The 18,077-nt window shown below is 37.3% G+C and overlaps 3 protein-coding genes across 8 annotated transcripts in view; 1 reads left to right on the top strand and 2 right to left on the bottom strand.

Annotated features, from left to right (window-relative positions):
* LOC135104068 (ATP-binding cassette sub-family C member 4-like) overlaps positions 1-8,532 on the top strand; it is a 116,075-nt gene extending 107,543 nt beyond the window's left edge. For 5 of the 6 annotated variants that reach the window (XM_064010965.1, XM_064010964.1, XM_064010966.1 and 2 more), the window contains 5 exons: positions 690-935; positions 1,128-1,297; positions 2,341-2,470; positions 2,706-2,816; positions 3,459-8,532. In XM_064010965.1, the coding sequence (XP_063867035.1) occupies positions 690-935; positions 1,128-1,297; positions 2,341-2,470; positions 2,706-2,816; positions 3,459-3,512 (711 nt within the window). In that variant the 3' untranslated portion in view covers positions 3,513-8,532. The remainder of the gene's footprint in view (positions 1-689; positions 936-1,127; positions 1,298-2,340; positions 2,471-2,705; positions 2,817-3,458) is intronic. The other variant, XR_010270294.1, reaches the window with a different exon arrangement.
* LOC135104069 (nucleoporin Nup43-like) lies at positions 561-14,083 on the bottom strand. The gene is made up of 9 exons (XM_064010969.1): positions 13,849-14,083; positions 13,454-13,549; positions 12,990-13,113; positions 12,557-12,670; positions 12,163-12,305; positions 10,007-10,145; positions 9,685-9,822; positions 8,534-8,734; positions 561-926 (listed from the first exon to the last, which is right to left on the bottom strand). Exons 1-8 carry the CDS (start codon positions 13,966-13,968, stop codon positions 8,541-8,543), a joined length of 1,068 nt encoding a protein of 355 aa, XP_063867039.1. The 5' UTR covers positions 13,969-14,083; the 3' UTR covers positions 561-926; positions 8,534-8,540.
* Positions 14,084-15,456: 1,373 nt separating this feature from the next.
* On the bottom strand, positions 15,457-18,056 carry LOC135104075 (uncharacterized). The gene is made up of 5 exons (XM_064010988.1): positions 17,932-18,056; positions 17,564-17,699; positions 16,842-17,054; positions 15,967-16,098; positions 15,457-15,797 (listed from the first exon to the last, which is right to left on the bottom strand). Exons 1-5 carry the CDS (start codon positions 18,003-18,005, stop codon positions 15,606-15,608), a joined length of 747 nt encoding a protein of 248 aa, XP_063867058.1. The 5' UTR covers positions 18,006-18,056; the 3' UTR covers positions 15,457-15,605.
* Between the last annotated feature and the right edge of the window lie 21 nt (positions 18,057-18,077).

Genomic DNA, 18,077 nt, shown 5'->3' on the forward strand with positions numbered 1-18,077 from the left:
CATCTAATCTGCTTATAAAAGTGTCCCGTCTTTCTTCCACCATTCTTTCAGTTTCACTGTTTAGGATTGGCTTACCAATGTAGGAAGATATACTTCACCAAGTTGACACTGCCAAGCATAGATATTAAAAAAAAAATTATTATTATTATTATTATTACACATTGCCATTTGTTAATTACATTCCTCCTGCCTTACCTGAAACTGTTTTACACTTACTGTAGTCCCATGACAGTTGGCCATGGAAGAGTCTCTACATACACCTGACCATGTATATCATCCACACTCCAGTTTCTCTCTCTCTCTCTCTCTCTCTCTCTCTCTCTCTCTCTCTCTCTCTCTCTCTCTCTCTCTTACATGCTCCTTGTCTTTTTCAGGGAATAATCTTCTACTCCCAGTATTTTATATTCTCAAGCTTTGTCATCTTCCTTCCATGTGTTCTCTTTTGGTCTCCAAACTATTATCCCAACACACTCCTCTCTTTCCATACCAGTATGGTAATGTTAAGTTCCCCAAAAATAGAACAAAGAAAGAAAATTGGATCAAAAGGCACAGGGCACCAATCCTTTTTTCTAGAAATGTTTATTGGTAATTTTTAATTTGTTAAAAAATACAAAACCAACAGAAGCATGGGTGAACAAAACAGAGAAAGTGAAGAGTCAAAGTTTGCTCAAATGGCATGATGTTTCCAGATTGGCATTGTGGGCAGGACAGGAGCTGGAAAGTCTTCTTTGATCACCTCCCTCTTCCGTCTCACTGAACCATCAGGTGTCATCTACATTGATGGCATCAAAATCCAAGAGCTGGGCCTGCATGATGTTCGGGGCAACATCTCTATCATACCTCAGGATCCAACTCTCTTTTCTGGAACCATGAGGAAAAACCTGGATCCTTTCCATCAGCACTCAGATGAGCAGCTCTGGAAATCCCTGGAAGAGGTAGGGTAGTACTATATAAATATGTAGAATGAGGAATGACACAATTATAAGAGATTAATTCTTAGGCAGAGCAATTTCCAAATCAGAAAGACCTCATGAGACTATGAATATAAAGGAAAAAAAGTGGTATGCTGCATATGGTATGTATAAATCATGACATATGCAGTGCATCACAAAATGCCAATTTTTCAGGTTCAACTCAAAACTGCAGTGTCAGACATGGGTGGCCTAGAAACCCTGATGGCCGAGGGTGGCATCAACCTGAGTGTTGGGCAGCGGCAGTTGGTGTGTTTGGCACGAGCCATTCTCAGACACAATAAGATTCTTGTCTTGGATGAAGCAACAGCAAATGTGGACCCAAGGTTTGTCAACTTGTCAAGTACCATTTCCAAATACACTAAATCCAGGGTATAGAAACTTTAGCTATTACAAACTAGACAAAGAATACTTGTATCTTTTATAGATGTGAAGTAAATAGAATATATTCTATTGTCTTTTCCAATGAATTCTGTTATCTGTTATTCTCTATCAGTTACCTACTTACTGAAAGTAATGCACAGGGTTGTTTGGACTACTGAACAGCCTTTTCTAAACTGTGATGGAAAGCACAGCAGTAAACTGAATGTACTACAGACCATAGCTAGACACAGGAAGAAAAAAATTAGTCACAATAACCGATAATTGATAACTGGTGACAAATTTATCGATAAATCCAAAATTTCAATACTACTGATAACAATATTGATATTTTAAGTAAAAAATTGGTAAACCCAAATCTTTATTTTTACTTTATTTAAGAAAACTTGGGAAAACCTTGAAAAAAAATTCAAATTCAATGTTTATCCTGCCTCTTTAATAATGAATAGTAATGTTTTAAATTAAATAATTACATTTGATTTTGAAAGTTAAAAACTTCAACATGCTCATGTCCCAAAAACCAAAATTATTGAATATCACTAGTTTCGAATTAAAAATATCAGTGATACCAATGAATCGATATCATGGGAAAAATAATTATCAGATAACCAATAACCCAATATCATTATCACGATAATGCCCACCTATGCTACAGACCACAGTATGGTGGACAGTGGCTATAACAAATAGATATTCCTCTTTGAAAAAAAGTAATCAGGATGAAAATGCAGATGAAGGAATTCCTAGTCTCCTAACTCAATCCCTTTCAGTCTCCTTTGGCAAACAAGCAGGATGCTCTGTGGCAATATTCATACATCCCAGGCACTGCATATGTACCCTCTTGCATTAATTGCCTCACCCTACAAATGTTAAAATCTGCAGCACTGTCGTGAAACAAGATCTAAAAAGTGAACACATTATGAATCAAAATGAAGCAAATGTTCACTTTTGCTTCAGATTTAAGAATCTTTATGATTGCAATTTTCAGGACAGATGAACTAATCCAGCAGACAATCAGAACCAAGTTTGCTGAATGTACAGTGCTCACCATTGCTCACCGACTCCACACCATCATGGACAGTGACCGTGTGATGGTGCTTCAGGCCGGCCAGCTCATGGTACATCAGCTTGCCTTTGCCATGTCAAAATACTTTGTAATATTTTATATCATCATGTGAAGAAAGGCATTCACATTGCTAATTTGTTGCTGCATGCTTTTAATATATGCAAATATATTCAAAGCATCTAGCATCACAAATATTTACAATAGATTTAACTTAAGAAAATACAGATGATGAATTCATTAATGCTGTGGTAAAGTTCAAGTTTGATGTTTTTTAAATATTTTTACAGGAGTTTGATACACCGTATAACCTTCTCAACAACGAAAGCTCTATCTTCTTCTCCCTTGTCCAACAAACAGGCCAAGCTTCTGCAAAACAGCTGCATCAAATTGCAGAAATGGTGAGATTAAAATTAGCTACATTCATCATACAATTTTCTATTTAGTTATGGGAGATAACAATATATTTTGGTTCATAAGACATCCCTGTAGAAGAATTCAGTTTCTTTATGGACATAGCTATTCTCCTAACCAAACCTTTTTAATCCTTCGAGTTCTGGACACAATGTTATCCTTTTCATTTAAATAATTTTCAGTATTAATAATTTTCCTTTTGGAAAATATAACTGAAGACAGGTTTAAATTATTCACTCCTTTTGCTATCAGTGGTGTCATTAAAGATTGTATTCTTAACTTGTACCAAACTGTAATGAAAATTCCATAGCATTCAAAAGGTTAATGCTAGGTTAGGTAACCAAACATGTTCAGGAGCTAAACTTGTGCTATTCATTAAAAAGTAACCAGAGTGATACTCAGTAAAGAGGAATCAGGGTGATTTTAAAGCCCCTTTTCTTCATATAAAGACAAATAAGTCTAATATTATTGTCATCAGCCCCTTTTCTTCATATAAAAGCAAAAAAGTCTAGTATTGTTAACATATTACTACACCCTGCAGTAGCATCCTTGCACTGTGTGGAAGTTATCATATTATGTTAGAAATTATTTTGACAACTAATTTCCTTTGTTTCCAACACGATTCCCAGGCTCACCAGAGGCGGCAAGACAGTGAAGGTAACACAGCAAGTGGTAGCAAATGAGACATTTCTTGGCAGTATAGTGGATCTAGTAGTACTTGCAGTGATAACCAAGTACCAAGCTAAGAACTAAGTATGTACTTTTGCATTATGTTCATTAAACAAACCTATTTTGGTTTTCCTATTACCTAGTTATTTACTGTGATAATTTATTCAGTAAAACTGGTAGTTCAGGTATTCAATAAAGATTATTTTGGAATGAGATTGTTTAGAGTAAGGGAGGCACCAGGCTGGAAAGCCTGTTTAGAGTAAGGGAGGCACCAAGCTGACTTCCATGATGAAGCCAGCCCATACCCCAAGCCTCAGTTTGTTGAGGAGTGAGGTGCACTCTCTCCCTTCAAAAGAATATTCCATGTAATGCTGACCAGCTAGTGAGTGCACTATGTCAAAAAAGGAAAGACAGAAGAGCATCAAGTCCACAGCAGACATAAGTCCATCCAGAGAGAAAAACAATCCAAGAAAATAATGTAACAGCCTACATTTTCTAGGTATCTCTGAAAATATATTAAACATACTTTGTTTGAAGTGACAGGCTTGAAGGTTGAATCCCCTTTCAGGTCATGTAGTGACAGGACCATTCCTGGCTTAACTAGTAACATGTCAGACTTGTTTTGCCATCATGATGATCCAGGCAGGTTCAGTCCCTGACAAGGTCACTTCTCACAGTGATTTTATTCTACCTTCAGCTCAATTTCTCAGTGTTTCCAGAATGCTCCAAGGCTGGGCATCACAATGGTGGTAGCAGTGGGAAATCTTTCTGAGAGGTGCTCTCTCTCCAGGGACTATACTTGTCAGGAGTGTCACAGTAACATGCAAGTCTGACACTTCATCATTTAGACCATAAGAGACAGCAAAGGTTCAAGTGAATTTTAGTTAGCCTTGGTTGGCTGTCCTCTCATTAAATTTAATAAGTTGGACTCTCCTGCATCCAGCAGAAAATATGGAAAGAACAAAGTTCAGCAATTTTAATGGTGCCCTATGGCAGACCAAGTAGTAGCAAGGTCTTGTTCATGTTTATAGACACTGGTTTGTCTTTGTACTGGTAATGTGATAATTTGTTTGCCAACACTATCATTCTCTTATTTGTGGACTGCAATGGTAAATGATTTATTTAATTCAGCCAACAGCAAGAGTGGGTCCATCATGCATTTTCAGATCTTAAGCCACTTACAGGAAATGAACTGGCTGATTCTTTAAAGAATATATGCATTTAATAAAGTACATTGATAAGTTTAATTCTGTGCATGCCCTTTTGTAATTGTCAAGTAATTCATGAACTTATTAGTTTCCTGAAAAAAAGTTGAAACAAAGTACATCATAATCAATGCTAAAATTTGGTTTTAGCAAAGGTTGTTATATCTAAAAGTGACATCTGATATTTTTTAGTGTTTATATTGATGATGGTACTGAATTGCATTTAGAGTACAGTAGAATCTCGGTTCATGAACTTAATCCATTTTAGGCCTTGGTTCGCAAACCAAATTGTTCGTGAACCCAAAATATTTTTCCATCGAAATTAATGAAAATACAATTAATTTGTTTCAGCTACAGAAATTTTTTTTAATATAAAGAAATTGAAATACATATCCTTAATGTGAGACAAATAACACTAAATTAGATAAAACTACCATAATTTACCTTTGTTATTTATAGTTGCTGGCACATATAGATGGTGAGGGAGGAGAGGAAGAGGAGGAAGCTACCAAATTTCGGGTAAAAGGCTGCTGCCTGGCCTGTCTCTCTCTCTCTCTCTCTCTCTCTCTCTCTCTCTCTCTCTCTCTCTCTCTCTCTCTCTCTCTCTCTCTCTCTCTGGAGATAGTAAATTTTCGTCTTTAGCAACCCACCCTCCCCATATGTGTTCATTACCAGTAATATAGTGTAATTTACAACAAGTGAAAGAATAATCCAAGGTCTTTGGGCCGAAAGACTGAGCCAGTAGTGAAATTTAACACTTTTTTCCTTACAGGCATAATGGGGGCTAAAAAACACAAAAAGGGAAAATAGAAAAAAAAATTTTTAACACAACACTTGCAAACAATATTTATGCCAAGCATACCAACGCACAACTGAGCACAAGGTTCTATGGATTGTGGGTAACGTGTTCATGCCCCAAAGTATCATTCGTGAACCAAGCTAAAATTTGTTCGCAAATCTAGTTTGTGAACCAATTTATTCATGATGTGGAGCATTTGCGAACCAAGGTTCTACTGTGCCAATTTCACTGAAGTACCTAGAACAGACTCCTGGAAAGATGAATGGGGAAAGAGAGTGGAGAGCATTGCTCGTGGACACAGAAGATGGTCAAAATGTGAATGTTATTTACACAGTAAAACCAGAAATATGCAAAGTTACTGATTTAGCATTTGCAAAGTTATAAAGACTCTGTCACAACAAACTACTCATAATTTTCTACATCTCTAATGATTGAGAATACTGACCTAAAACTCAAGGGCCTAGATTCCTTCAGGGGCAGTCATTAATAAGTGTACTTATGTAATTTTTTTATATATGTAATTACAAATACTCAAAAATGACTGCATGCATCATATAAAATCTTTCTCTTCTGCTCCATGGATGAAAAAAAAAGTCTAATACAAAAACAGTTAATTTTATCTACCTATATTTGTACTTTAGTGACACCTTGATCCTTTTATTTGTAATACTGTCTGGTGATGTACTCAGGGACACTTTACAGTAGTGGTCACACTTGTGAACATATCACTAGGTAAGAGGAAATGTTGCAATTCTGTTTACTCATAAGAATATTTTTCTTCTTTTCAAACTGAAATTCTGATTTATTTTGATAACATCTTTGTCTAATAATGGATCAAAATAGACATACAAAGTTTAGATTTGATTGATTTAAAATAGCATACACAAATATGAAAGTTTTGTAATATAATCATAAATGTAAAAAAAATATTAGTTCAATTAGTGAATACTATAATTATTGAAATATGAAGTAAAGAAGTTCAACTCATCTTTGACAACTTACCACTATCCCATCTAACCTCTCACTAGCTAACACTTGCCATCCTCTCTCTGCCATTACTCCTTCCAGACTGCCATCTATCTCTTGACTCTTATTTTGTTTAAATAGTATAATTACTGTAACCCTTCAAACATCCTTCTCATTTCCTCCGCATGTAACACAACTTTTCTCACTTTTTCTGTCCCACTGCTATGTAATTTATCATACTCTTCTGCTCACCTCTTTCATCCCTCCTTCTCCAAATGTATCTGTGGATCATCTTATGCAGAAACAGCCCTTTTCTGCACATATAATGGTATTCGTTATTTTCATTCATTTCTACACCCCATTATCCTAACACATCTGGTACTTTGCTATTTTAAATCTTTCCATTTAAACCTACAATCAAAACTATCTTTCTCCCTCTTTCAATTTTCCTCATTCATATAACTCTAAAACCTCATTAACTCTCGCCACATAACATTAAAGTCAGTAATTTGTTGCTGTTAGTAGTGTGACCAGCAAGGATGAATGGAGTAGCCATATTCTGTTCTACAGCTACATTCACAGTACTGATAAGATACTGCTTTGCTTTGTTGTCTCTAAAGCTGGAGTGGTGCTGGCTGAAATATAAGCAACAGACCACTGGCCTCAATTTTATGTGAGATAATATTACTTTTGCACTTAAAATCCTTGCGATTTCCTGTGTGGCAGGTGCAGATGACAACGAATAATTGTACCACTGACAAGAACTGGAAATTTCACAGCTATTTTTTAATGTCTTGAAATCAGTGTACAGTTTCAAAAAGCTATTGGTTATGTTTTCCCTTTTGTTGTCAAATGAAGATTGTGTTTGGACTTGCAAATTATAAAGGCCTATACAATTTAAGTATCATTTACTTATTATTCCAAACAATTTCACAATTGTAATATATCTGTTATATGATTTTACATAAATAAACTGTATTCATTATCTGTTTTCATGCATTGATGTGCATTCATTGAAGTTTTGCCTGTGTGCATTCAACCCAATCCTAGGAACTGTTCCAATCTTCCAGAGTAATCTTCCAGACTAATGACCTGTAGATTTGATTTCATATCTTTTTATAGCTTTCACATCTATTCTCAACTGAAATATTCTCATGCATCACTCTCTCCCCATTAGTTTGGATTTCATAAAGAACAATCCACTGACAAGGATCTAGGTTACCTTGTTGGATCTTGGTCATTCTCTCCTAGAGATTCTGGTGAAACCTCTGCTTGTTGCCTTTGATATATCGAAAGCTTCTGATAGTCTGGCATAAATTTAAAATGTTTTAGGTTATCGTACAGTTTCTACCCCTTTTTCTCTGCATCTTCATCTCGAGTTTCATTTCTGGCTGTATACTGCTGCAGTGGTAGACAGCCAGTTTTAAACCTACAAAAAGAAGTGTTCCATTCTATATTATTCATAAATTATCTCAACCAAACCTTTTATCCTATCTACTTTTCAACTAATGACTCTACCCTGCATTTCTCAATGTCATTTCTTGTCACATAAGCAACTCACAGGAATCAAACAATTCATGAAGAGAAACCATAAAATATTTGACTTCTGATCTCTGGAATTTCTGAATAGGACAGGGCAAGCCTTGTATTGTTTAAAAGATTATAAAGAGGAATGTAGTGGGGCACGTAGGAGCTCCCTCCACACGTGTTCTTATTCCTCCACCAAGACAAAACCTTGCCTCACATACCTATCCCCTTTAAGAGAAAGTCAGCCTGGCATTGAGACTGAAACAGCCAAAATGTGAGTATATTTTGGTAAATCATATTTCATGCCAACACTTCATAGAACTTTGAAAAAGAACAGTAAGATTTTGATGTGGACAAATGGTACACTGAGTAAGAATACTTATGCAATTTTTTTGTTGAATTCCAATAATGGTTAAAGAAAAATATAAAACTGTCAACAAAATTTTTAAAATTTAATATACTTGCTTTTGAAATATTCACCACCTCTCCAGGTCTTTCATATGCTTCCATTATAAAAAAATAAAAAGATGCCACAAACCTGCTGCTTAATATACCATATCATCAATCCTCTTCTTCAACAACTGTCCCAGGACATAAATGGCCTCATTGTCTGAACCAGCGATGAGTGTTGCCCCTTCCACATCCAAGGAGTTGATGGGAAGTGGGGACTGGAGAATGCAAGTTGTATCTGTTGCTCCTCGGGACACTTCACTGCCCAGCCACACTGTCACACTTCCACCTGTCAACACACATATATGGTCATGTATCTAAACACTTTATTGGCATAAACTTACTGTCCATGATGGGATATAAGTACCTGTAATTGAATGATAACAATGGAAGTGTAGCACTTTCAATAGCCAGTTTTCTTTCCTACTTATCACATACCTCTTTGAAAGCAATGCAACGGCAATGATGATATTTCACTGAGATATACCTACCAGAGTTTCAAGACTGGTGGGAGAATAAACAAACATGAATGAAATTAAAAAATATTAGTGAATGAGTGATAAGTTGTCAAAGGCTTTGGAAAGCATCTGATGCACAAAGGATGACAAAGAATATGGGAAAGGAACCCGTAAATGACTGGATGGATCTTGTATGAAAGTTGATCTGGAAGGAAAGGGATGTACTTAAAGAGAAAATATTCCTCTGTTAGTCCACAAAAAAAAATTACAAGAATAAACACCATTTACAAATTGCTTTCTTAATCATACCTAGAGAAGTTAGACTCTTATTCAAGGGAAGATAGTTTCAGGAGTGAAAACTAGACTGATAAGATTGTGTCTCATAATGCAATGTTCAGTTTTGGAAGTGGAAAAAGGAAACCAAAAAAGAAACAAAATATGACACTACACCTTGTTGCTTTAACAAGGACCAGTCTGTGGGTGAGCTGCCAAACATAAAGGAATAAGTAAAAACAAAAATAAAAAAATAAAATTGCCTTGGATCATTGAGGAGGACGTTTTCCGTGAATAAGGAAAAAAGGCTAAGCACATCATTGCACCAACTTTGCTGACTTTGCTGTACTATCCTTTATGGCTCGACCAGTTGTAAATGCTTGACATGTAATACTACCAGTGGAACAAGGGGTATTTGTTCATCAGAAAGATAATAAAACAAAGTTTCAAACCATTAATGTTAAAAGATACAAAGACAGAACACTTGAAGTCAAGCAAAGTGTTTTACCTGACAAATCTTGAGTTCCTTTGTATGACAAGTGAGATGGTTTAGCTGAGGCCGAGGCATCCCAGTGTAGCAGCTGTCCATCCATGCCACAGGTGAAGAGGTGCTCAGGAGCCACAGGGTGAAACTGGACCTGACAAACTGGGAGGAACACAATTTTCTAACATTAACTTACAGTGCACATGTTCATTGACATTCTACACTAACTTTTTTTGACTGACCAACAAGTTATGCCAGAGAAAGTTACAGGATATCTGACAATTTAACTTTAAATACTACCTTCCATGGAGTGTCTATTGGGTCAGAACTGACAGTATTTCCTTACCTGGACCATTGTGGGCAGCAATAATTGTGAATGGGTGTGCAGTGTTGCGCATGTCCCAAAGAGCCAGTGTCCCATCCTCACCTCCAGCGGCTACCAGGTGCTGCTGTGTGGGGTGCCCTGCCAAGTTGCACACTGCCACCTGTCCAAAGAAATGTGTCAAGTGCTGTTTAAGCTGTTGTCTCCACCACATTTAATTTTAAAAAGGATTGTAAATACTCATTCAATTATAAAGTAAAATCCTGCATCTTTCTCCAAACTGACAGCAAAAAATTATGGGCTGACCATTCTGAATTGAGCATTTGAACGTTGTCGTATCCAGTGATTCCTGACCTGTGGTGCTGCCAAACATTGTACTGGGGCCAATTATCGGATTAGAGCCTATGTGTCACTGATAACCTTTCTCCCCCCACACCACTCTCTCTCTCTCTCTCTCTCTCTCTCTCTCTCTCTCTCTCTCTGCATATACAATCTACATTTTACACAAATTTATTTTCATCAGAGATCTATACTTGCTTATGAATCATTGGAATTTGAGAAAAAATCTCCTACCTGTCAGTCAAACTCTCTCTCTCTCTCTCTCTCTCTCTCTCTCTCTCTCTGCATATACAATCTACATTTCATACAAATTTATTTCTATCAGAGATCTATACTTGCCTATGAATCATTAGAATGAGAAAAAATTTCCTGCCTGTCAGTCAGTCAAGCTGCTCTCTCTCTCTCTCTCTCTCTCTCTCTCTCTCTCTCTCTCTCTCTCTCTCTCTCTCTCTCTCTCTCTCTCTCTCTCTCTCTCTCTCTCTCTCTCTCTCTCCATTGTAAATTTCATTTAAATGTGATAGGTTTCCTTTTATATATGATATTTCCCTTAAACTACAATGTTATATTTTTATTTTTTTAGTTACGACTTTTTTTTCCTGATATAAATCCAATCTCTTTGAGAATCTTCCATAGAGATTCAGTGCATCCTTTGAAGGAAATATTTTCCTTCAATTCTTCCTTTACTTTGTGCAGTGTTGGGACCTCCTTGCTTGCATAAAATCCCAAAACTGTCCTCATCACGCATTTTGTCAGTCATCAACATTGGTTATGGTTACTGGGCGGTTCTTTGTTGGTGAAGAGAACACAGGATATCCTGGTGGTCTCTTTGTCATGTGAACTTCACTGGCAGATGAACAAATTCTTCTAACTGTTACCCCACTCACATTGGTGGCTTTCACTGTTCAGCCAACAACTCTTGAGGGGTCAAGTAATGGCCCCCTATTAGCCTTTTCTTCCAAAAAAAAAACACTTATTTACAGACTAAATAAGCTCTTTTCTCAGCTGTGGAGGTGACGAGAACGAGCAGGAGAGGTAGCTTCCATCCTGGCAAGCAGCGCGAGAGGAAGTGACCTATGGATTAACACGGTCAGTCTGACCGTGTGACCTCACTCAGTCACCCACGGAAAAGTGACAATACTTGGAGGAAACATTGCCAAGTATTGTGGTGTTTGCAAAAAACAATGCAAACATCATTAAAAAAAAAATATGTAAGTGTGGCAGCGCCGCAGGCCAGGGAATCCCCGGAAATGACAATGCCCAAATGCTCAATTCAAAATGGTCAAACCATAGTTTGATGTTGAAAATCATGGCCTGAATGACATCGAAGAGTAAATACTAAAAGGTTTCAGCATAAGGGGAAATATCAGCTCCCTCACTCTAACTCTCACTTGGGCTGCAGTGTCAAAAGCAGCAGTTCTCAGTCTTTTCAGAGATGCTGAATCCTCATGAAAACCTGACACAAGTTGAACCCTTCAGTGTGAAATAGGAAAAGAATTGAATTAATTGGTTACTGACAGCCTTAAAAGTTAGACTCCCACATGTCTGGCACACTAGTCATTACTATTTCACTCCACTCCAACCCCAATTTCATAAAACTTCTTATGAATCACACATTGTTCCTCATGTTACACTGAACACAAATAATATCAAGACAAAATTGAAATGTGCCAAAGGGCCTCTGCTGAACTCCTGAGACTGGCTCACTGAATCCAGGTTGAGGAGGTAAAGTCAGGAGGGCTACAACAGCAAACAAGGTGGATACCTTCCACACATCTCATAATAATGAAGTAATGAAAATCCTTCAAGAGTTTAACATAAGGACAAAATATGAGCTAGACAACCTGGTCTGGGCTGAAAAGAAGTCCCTTGGCTGTTTGAGAGGCCCTCAGGTCCCACAACTTGAGGTGGCCCTGCATGCTGGATGTCAGGACCTCATGGGTGCGGACAAACATCACGGCATACAGGCTGCAGCCTCCCACACCCTCTGCCAACACAAAAAGAAATTTGTTGGTGAAAATACTTCTACCTTGCACAATATAATTTTCTCTTCCCTCTTCACTTTTCTACTGAAGTGTTATGAAAAGTAGAGATAGCAACCATGGTTGCTGTCTCCACTCACCCAACTACAGCACCACTCACCCAACCCTAGCGCCACTCACCTACCCCAGCACCACTCACCAACCCCAGCACCACTCACTAACCCCAGCACCACTCACCAATCACAGCACCACTCACCCAACACCCTGGCTGGTTTCTTCTGGTTAGGGTTAATGATGACTAGCTTCCCATCCTCCCCCACTGAGGCAATCTGTTCGCCACTGCACGCCAGGGAGGTGCACGGTGCAGGACCTGTGGAGGGGAAAAATTAGTATGAGCTTGTTCACTTAAAAAATACGGAGATGAAATATACCTTTGTGCCTCCATATGTCACAGAATACTAAACCATCAAAATATTACAGCAAGCAGGAAAAATTTGAAAGGAGCTAAGTATATGTTTGCAAGCACTTGAAGACAGCATGTTGATGAGCATACACATGACGGTTCATGTATCAATATTGATGGGAATAAATAAGTAATAAAGTCTGATGTAAGACAAGGATGTGTAATATCACCATGGCTGTTCAACATATTCAGTGACCAAAAAAAAGTAAAAGCTGAGCAGGCCCACCTGTTGTGAAGGCATGTACTTTGTCCCAACAGTTAACTGCCTCAAGGTCTCCTTCTGCACTGTGTCTGTAGAGTCTCACGCCTCCTGTGCTGCTGCCCACCATAAAGGAGTCCCGGGTCACATACTGCAGTAGCCACAAGAACAATTATCACTCCACAATACAACTTGAAGACTATCTAATGCTGCCTTTGAACTTTCTTTGGCCCAGTGATTAATTTTTCTCTAAACTTAAATGACAATTAGTAAAACCTTGCCCTAAATGAATTCATTAGAGCTAAAAGTGTGATATATATATATATATATATATATATATATATATATATATATATATATATATATATATATATATATATATATATATATATATATATATATATATATATATATATATATACACGTAGTGTGTGTGTGTGTGTGTGTGTGTGTGTGTGTGTGTGTGTGTGTGTGTGTGTGTGCTCACTCACCTGGATGTCACTAACATCGCCCTGGTGGGGCAGAGAAGAGATGGGCACGGGGTCATCATCAGACTCTGGGGTGCGCCACACACCTACAGTGTTCTCCTGAAATAACATTTTAGCGAATTACGTTTGTGAACCCTACCAATATCACTCACCTGCCAGCTAACAAAATCATCTGTTAATATAGAGATTACATTAATATTTTCATCTGGGGGTTTGGTTACGTTAGGTTTATATTAATTTCCTTCATTATTTTCACTGCTGATATCATTGGGTAATCAATACTTGAAAAAAAAAATCATATTTTACTCATAAATAAATACCAAGTCAGGACCCCAGAATGTGTAGGCTAAGGTTACTTCCCAGCAATAATACAAACCACAAGAGCCTCGAGCACTCACCGGATCATTCCAGGTGCCCGTCAAGAAGGTGTCCGTGTCCCCGTAGTGCGTGGCTGGGGGCCTCCACCTTACCACGCTCACCTTCTGCCCCACGTACCGCCTCAGCTTGCTACCCGCCATGCCTCACCACTAGCACTCACCACTGCCACTCACTACTCACCACCGGAATCAGTGTTGACAAACCAGGCGGGAGCTCAAGTTGTCTGATGATGATGGTGGTGTTTGTAGTGGTGTCAGATTGGCTTTTTAACGGCTCCCTCCTGCTCTGTGTGTGTGTGTGTGTGTGTGTGTGTTCATTTTGGGATTCATTGCCTCGTTTGTGAGTACTGAAAATTTGTACAGTATGTACGCTTTTCGATGATGAGTATACATTTGCAGTTAGTGAAGATTTATCTATCTATTTATCTGTCTGTTTATGCCTATCTGTTTGTCTGTCTATTTATCTATCTATTTGTCTGTCCGTCTATCTACCTACTAACCTATCTACGTAGCTGTGATACAGTTGCACAGAAGAGAGGTCAAGCTGAGTGTAAAGAGAACACTTCTGTGGCTTGCAAAAGAGATATGACGGTGTATCAGGGGCTGACGGCTTCTTGCAGCTTCCCTTTTTTTATGCTTTTAGGTTATGTTCTTTTATATCATGGATGTCAGGCTGATTGTTGAGAGGTTGTATAATCACTGCTGCGACTCACTGTGTGTGAACATAAGTGTGTCAGTGCATCACATATTATCAGTGCTGTAATAGTTCATCACATTCTCAAGTGTTGCGAGTATCGAAGACAGCCACTTATTGGAATCTCTCTCTCTCTCTCTCTCTCTCTCTCTCTCTCCTTAAAAATCATTACTGAAGCAACAAATGGGGAAGACAAGGAAATTTAGTGAAAAATCAAATCGTAGTTTAATTCTAAAGTTCCTTAAAAGCAAGGTGAAGTGGCTACTGCACATTTTTCCATCCCAACTGTAGCAGATGTATATCATGTGTCTCCTTTTCTGCCAACTGTAGTAGATGTATATGACGTGTTTCCTATTCCCCTTCTCCTCGCCTCCCCTCTCCCCCCGTCTGCGCGTGACAGTGGAATTCAGGAGGGTAAAGATGTAAAGGAAAGAGCGTATATAAAGAATGAGGTAGAACACCAGGAAGGAATGGAGAGCTTTCACAATGTTAGTAGTCTGCGTTACATGAAAAACCAATATGATGAATATGTTTAATGTTTGACAAATAATATAATACGGAGGTCAAATATAGAGAACATAAGAAATCTTCCTTTTAATAATATTAAAAAAAAAAATATATATATATATATATATATATATATATATATATATATATATATATATATATATATATATATATATATATATATATATATTATATATATATATATATATATATATATATATATATATATATATATATATATATATATATATATATATATATATATATATATATATATATATATATATATATATATATATATATTTTTTTTTTTTTTTTTTTTTTTTTTTTTTTTTCCTCTCCGTCAATAATTGGCCAGGCCCGCATTATTTTAGTGTTGTTCTTCATTCAAACTTGCAATTTGCAGGTCTCACAGATGTTCTTATCCCACTAATGATGCAGAATCCTTACAACAGTTGTGACAACACCATTATAAGCATCCGATAATTTTATTAGAGCCTGCCGAAAGCATTCCGGATGAGGCGAAGGAATGCTTGAGAATGGCGTCCTTGTATTGCAGTGCCAGTGATGCATTATTTTAGTTATCTGGTTTCCTGAACATTCGACAAAGACATTCTATTTGCTGCTTGACTTTCTCCATGTTCTCCAGCACCTGCACTGCCTTGTTCAGCTCCTCAATGCCTCGCTGCCACGTCTCCTCGGCCTTCCGCAACCGCCTCTCGTCATATTTTTTCACCTCGACCACTGCCTCGTTCACCATCGTGTCAATCTGATGAAAACCACCGTGCCACTTAATAATATTAACCAGTTTCTTCGACAAAGATTTACTGAAGAAACCCTTGTCAACAGAAATGATCTCACCTTAACTGATGAAATAACGAGGAAAAATTAACAGCATAAACACAAAGAGAAAAAATACTTGTACCGCAGTAACATACCATTTGTGGGATGTTTTCCCATAAGGTGTTCATGAGGGTGCACGCCTGTTCCTGCAGCTCACTGACCTCCATCACACACTGCTCTGCCTCACTGGAGACATTGTGCAGATCCTTTATTCCTTGCCCATTCACCTGGAAAGTACATGTGACAGTAGTTATGAACAGGAAAAGAATGAAACTTACTGATTTGAAAATTGACTATTATACATGCAACAGTAGCTATAAACAAAAAAAAAAAAATAAATAAATAAAAAAAAAGTCCTACTAATTTGTGAACCTAAATAATTATAATGGTCAGACTGAAATCATGATTCTGATTTGGATGAATTATTTGGAGTACATTAGATTGTGATGACTACGTAAATTTATTGGATTCATCAATTTCTATTAGATACCATTAGTATTGTAACGACTCTTAGGTGTATAATATTATCGTAATTAGGGAGACAATAACCAGTCTAGTTCCCCACATTTTCACCATGTATGGGAGATTTCCGCCGGTGATTAACAAAATACAACAGACAAAACGTTTCTCATACAATACAGTCAGTGATATAATACTTAGCAACTTTTGTTATGATGGAATTAAGAGGAAATGGAGGACGTGACGACACACACACACACACACACACACACACACACAGAGAGAGAGAGAGAGAGAGAGAGAGAGAGAATGTAAACAGCCTAAGTCCAAAATGGCGATACAAGAAAACCTATATTTGCATGACTAGTACCTAGACAACAAAAGCTATGCAAGAAGTGGTTAAGCTCTTTTGTACATTATACTCTTTAGAAGTCATTTTAATCAAAAGCGCTCCCTGCAACACACATTAAGGTATGGAATACGTGACGAGAATACCCAGCGCTTGTCTCACCAGTATGGATTCCTCCGGGGCGCTAAAGGGCGGCTGGATGTTGTGATTGCACGCCTGCATGAGTTGCATCCTGTAGTCCGTAATGTCAGCGTGTGCTGCAGACGCCTGGTTCAGACATTCATCCATATTCTTGAGAGTCACGTGCAAGTTTTCGTTCCTCATTTCCAGATACGCCTCCAAGTTGGCTCGGAAGTTATCAGACACTTCCTTAAGCTGTGAAGATTTGCATAGTGCATATGTTTAGGGATACGCATGACATCTTTTGAGCTATGAAAATTTAAACAATGCATGATAAGTTTGACGTTACACTTACCTACACATATATTTTTTTCCTCATACCAATATTCTATCTTAATTTTTATCTATTTGCTTATATATATATATATATATATATATATATATATATATATATATATATATATATATATATATATATATATATATATATATATATATATATATATATATATATATATATATATAAAGTGGAGCACTGGTCAAGGGCAACAAAAAATATGTCAAATAAAGGTCTACTAAAGATGCGTCTCTATAGAGTACAGCAAAAAAAGGATCATCCAAAATTTGAGAAATGTCTTGAAACTTCCATCTTGAAAGTGTAAGTCAGAGGTAGGAAGAAATACAGACGCTTTCTCTCCTAGTTGTTTTGGTCTTTATTTATAACGAAACAGTACATCAAAGAATAACGTACTCAAGCAACTTACCAAGATTTCCATGACCGAGTTGTGAAAATCTTGTACCAACTGCCATTTTTCCTCCTGAACTCCGTGAAATGCTTCAAATGCCTCCTTGATATTCTGTCTCAGTTCCTCCACTCGCTCCATTTTGACTGAAGGGAGACTGAGACACAAAACAGAGCTCGGTTATAGGAACACAGACCTGATTTTAGTGGTATATGATCTCTGCCACCACGCCCCTCATTAAAATCTCTACGGATGTGGTCAGCTTGATTGAGGATATTATTACTTGAATATATAGATGACAGTGTGAATACTTTGTAACAAAGAGATATCATTATAAATCTACAACACTGTTTTGTATTCTAGGATATAGTTTTGGTGCTTTTACATACTGGTAATGATAAATATTGGTGAAGATGATGGAGACGTGGGGGACGCAAAACTCCCGCCTCTCTGCAGCTGTCATATGATTCTATAAGTGAAGTAATGTTGTATTTACGCCCCTCGGAGGATATCGAATACTACTATTTTAATTTTT

The sequence above is a fragment of the Scylla paramamosain genome, chromosome 10 (assembly GCF_035594125.1).
Source record: "Scylla paramamosain isolate STU-SP2022 chromosome 10, ASM3559412v1, whole genome shotgun sequence".
Lineage (NCBI taxonomy): Eukaryota > Metazoa > Arthropoda > Malacostraca > Decapoda > Portunidae > Scylla > Scylla paramamosain.

Coding starts and splice junctions, on each gene's coding strand:
- LOC135104069 (XM_064010969.1), bottom strand. CDS start 13,968: ATGGCGGGTAGCAAGCTGAGGCGGTACGTGGGGCAGAAGGTGAGCGTG. Junction 13,550..13,848: donor CGGGCACCTGGAATGATCCG/GTGAGTGCTCGA, acceptor ATGTTATTTCAG/GAGAACACTGTAGGTGTGTG. Junction 13,114..13,453: donor GCGATGTTAGTGACATCCAG/GTGAGTGAGCAC, acceptor TGGCTACTGCAG/TATGTGACCCGGGACTCCTT.
- LOC135104075 (XM_064010988.1), bottom strand. CDS start 18,005: ATGACAGCTGCAGAGAGGCGGGAGTTTTGCGTCCCCCACGTCTCCATC. Junction 16,099..16,841: donor CCCCGGAGGAATCCATACTG/GTGAGACAAGCG, acceptor TGTACTTTCCAG/GTGAATGGGCAAGGAATAAA. Junction 15,798..15,966: donor GGGAAAACATCCCACAAATG/GTATGTTACTGC, acceptor GGTTTTCATCAG/ATTGACACGATGGTGAACGA.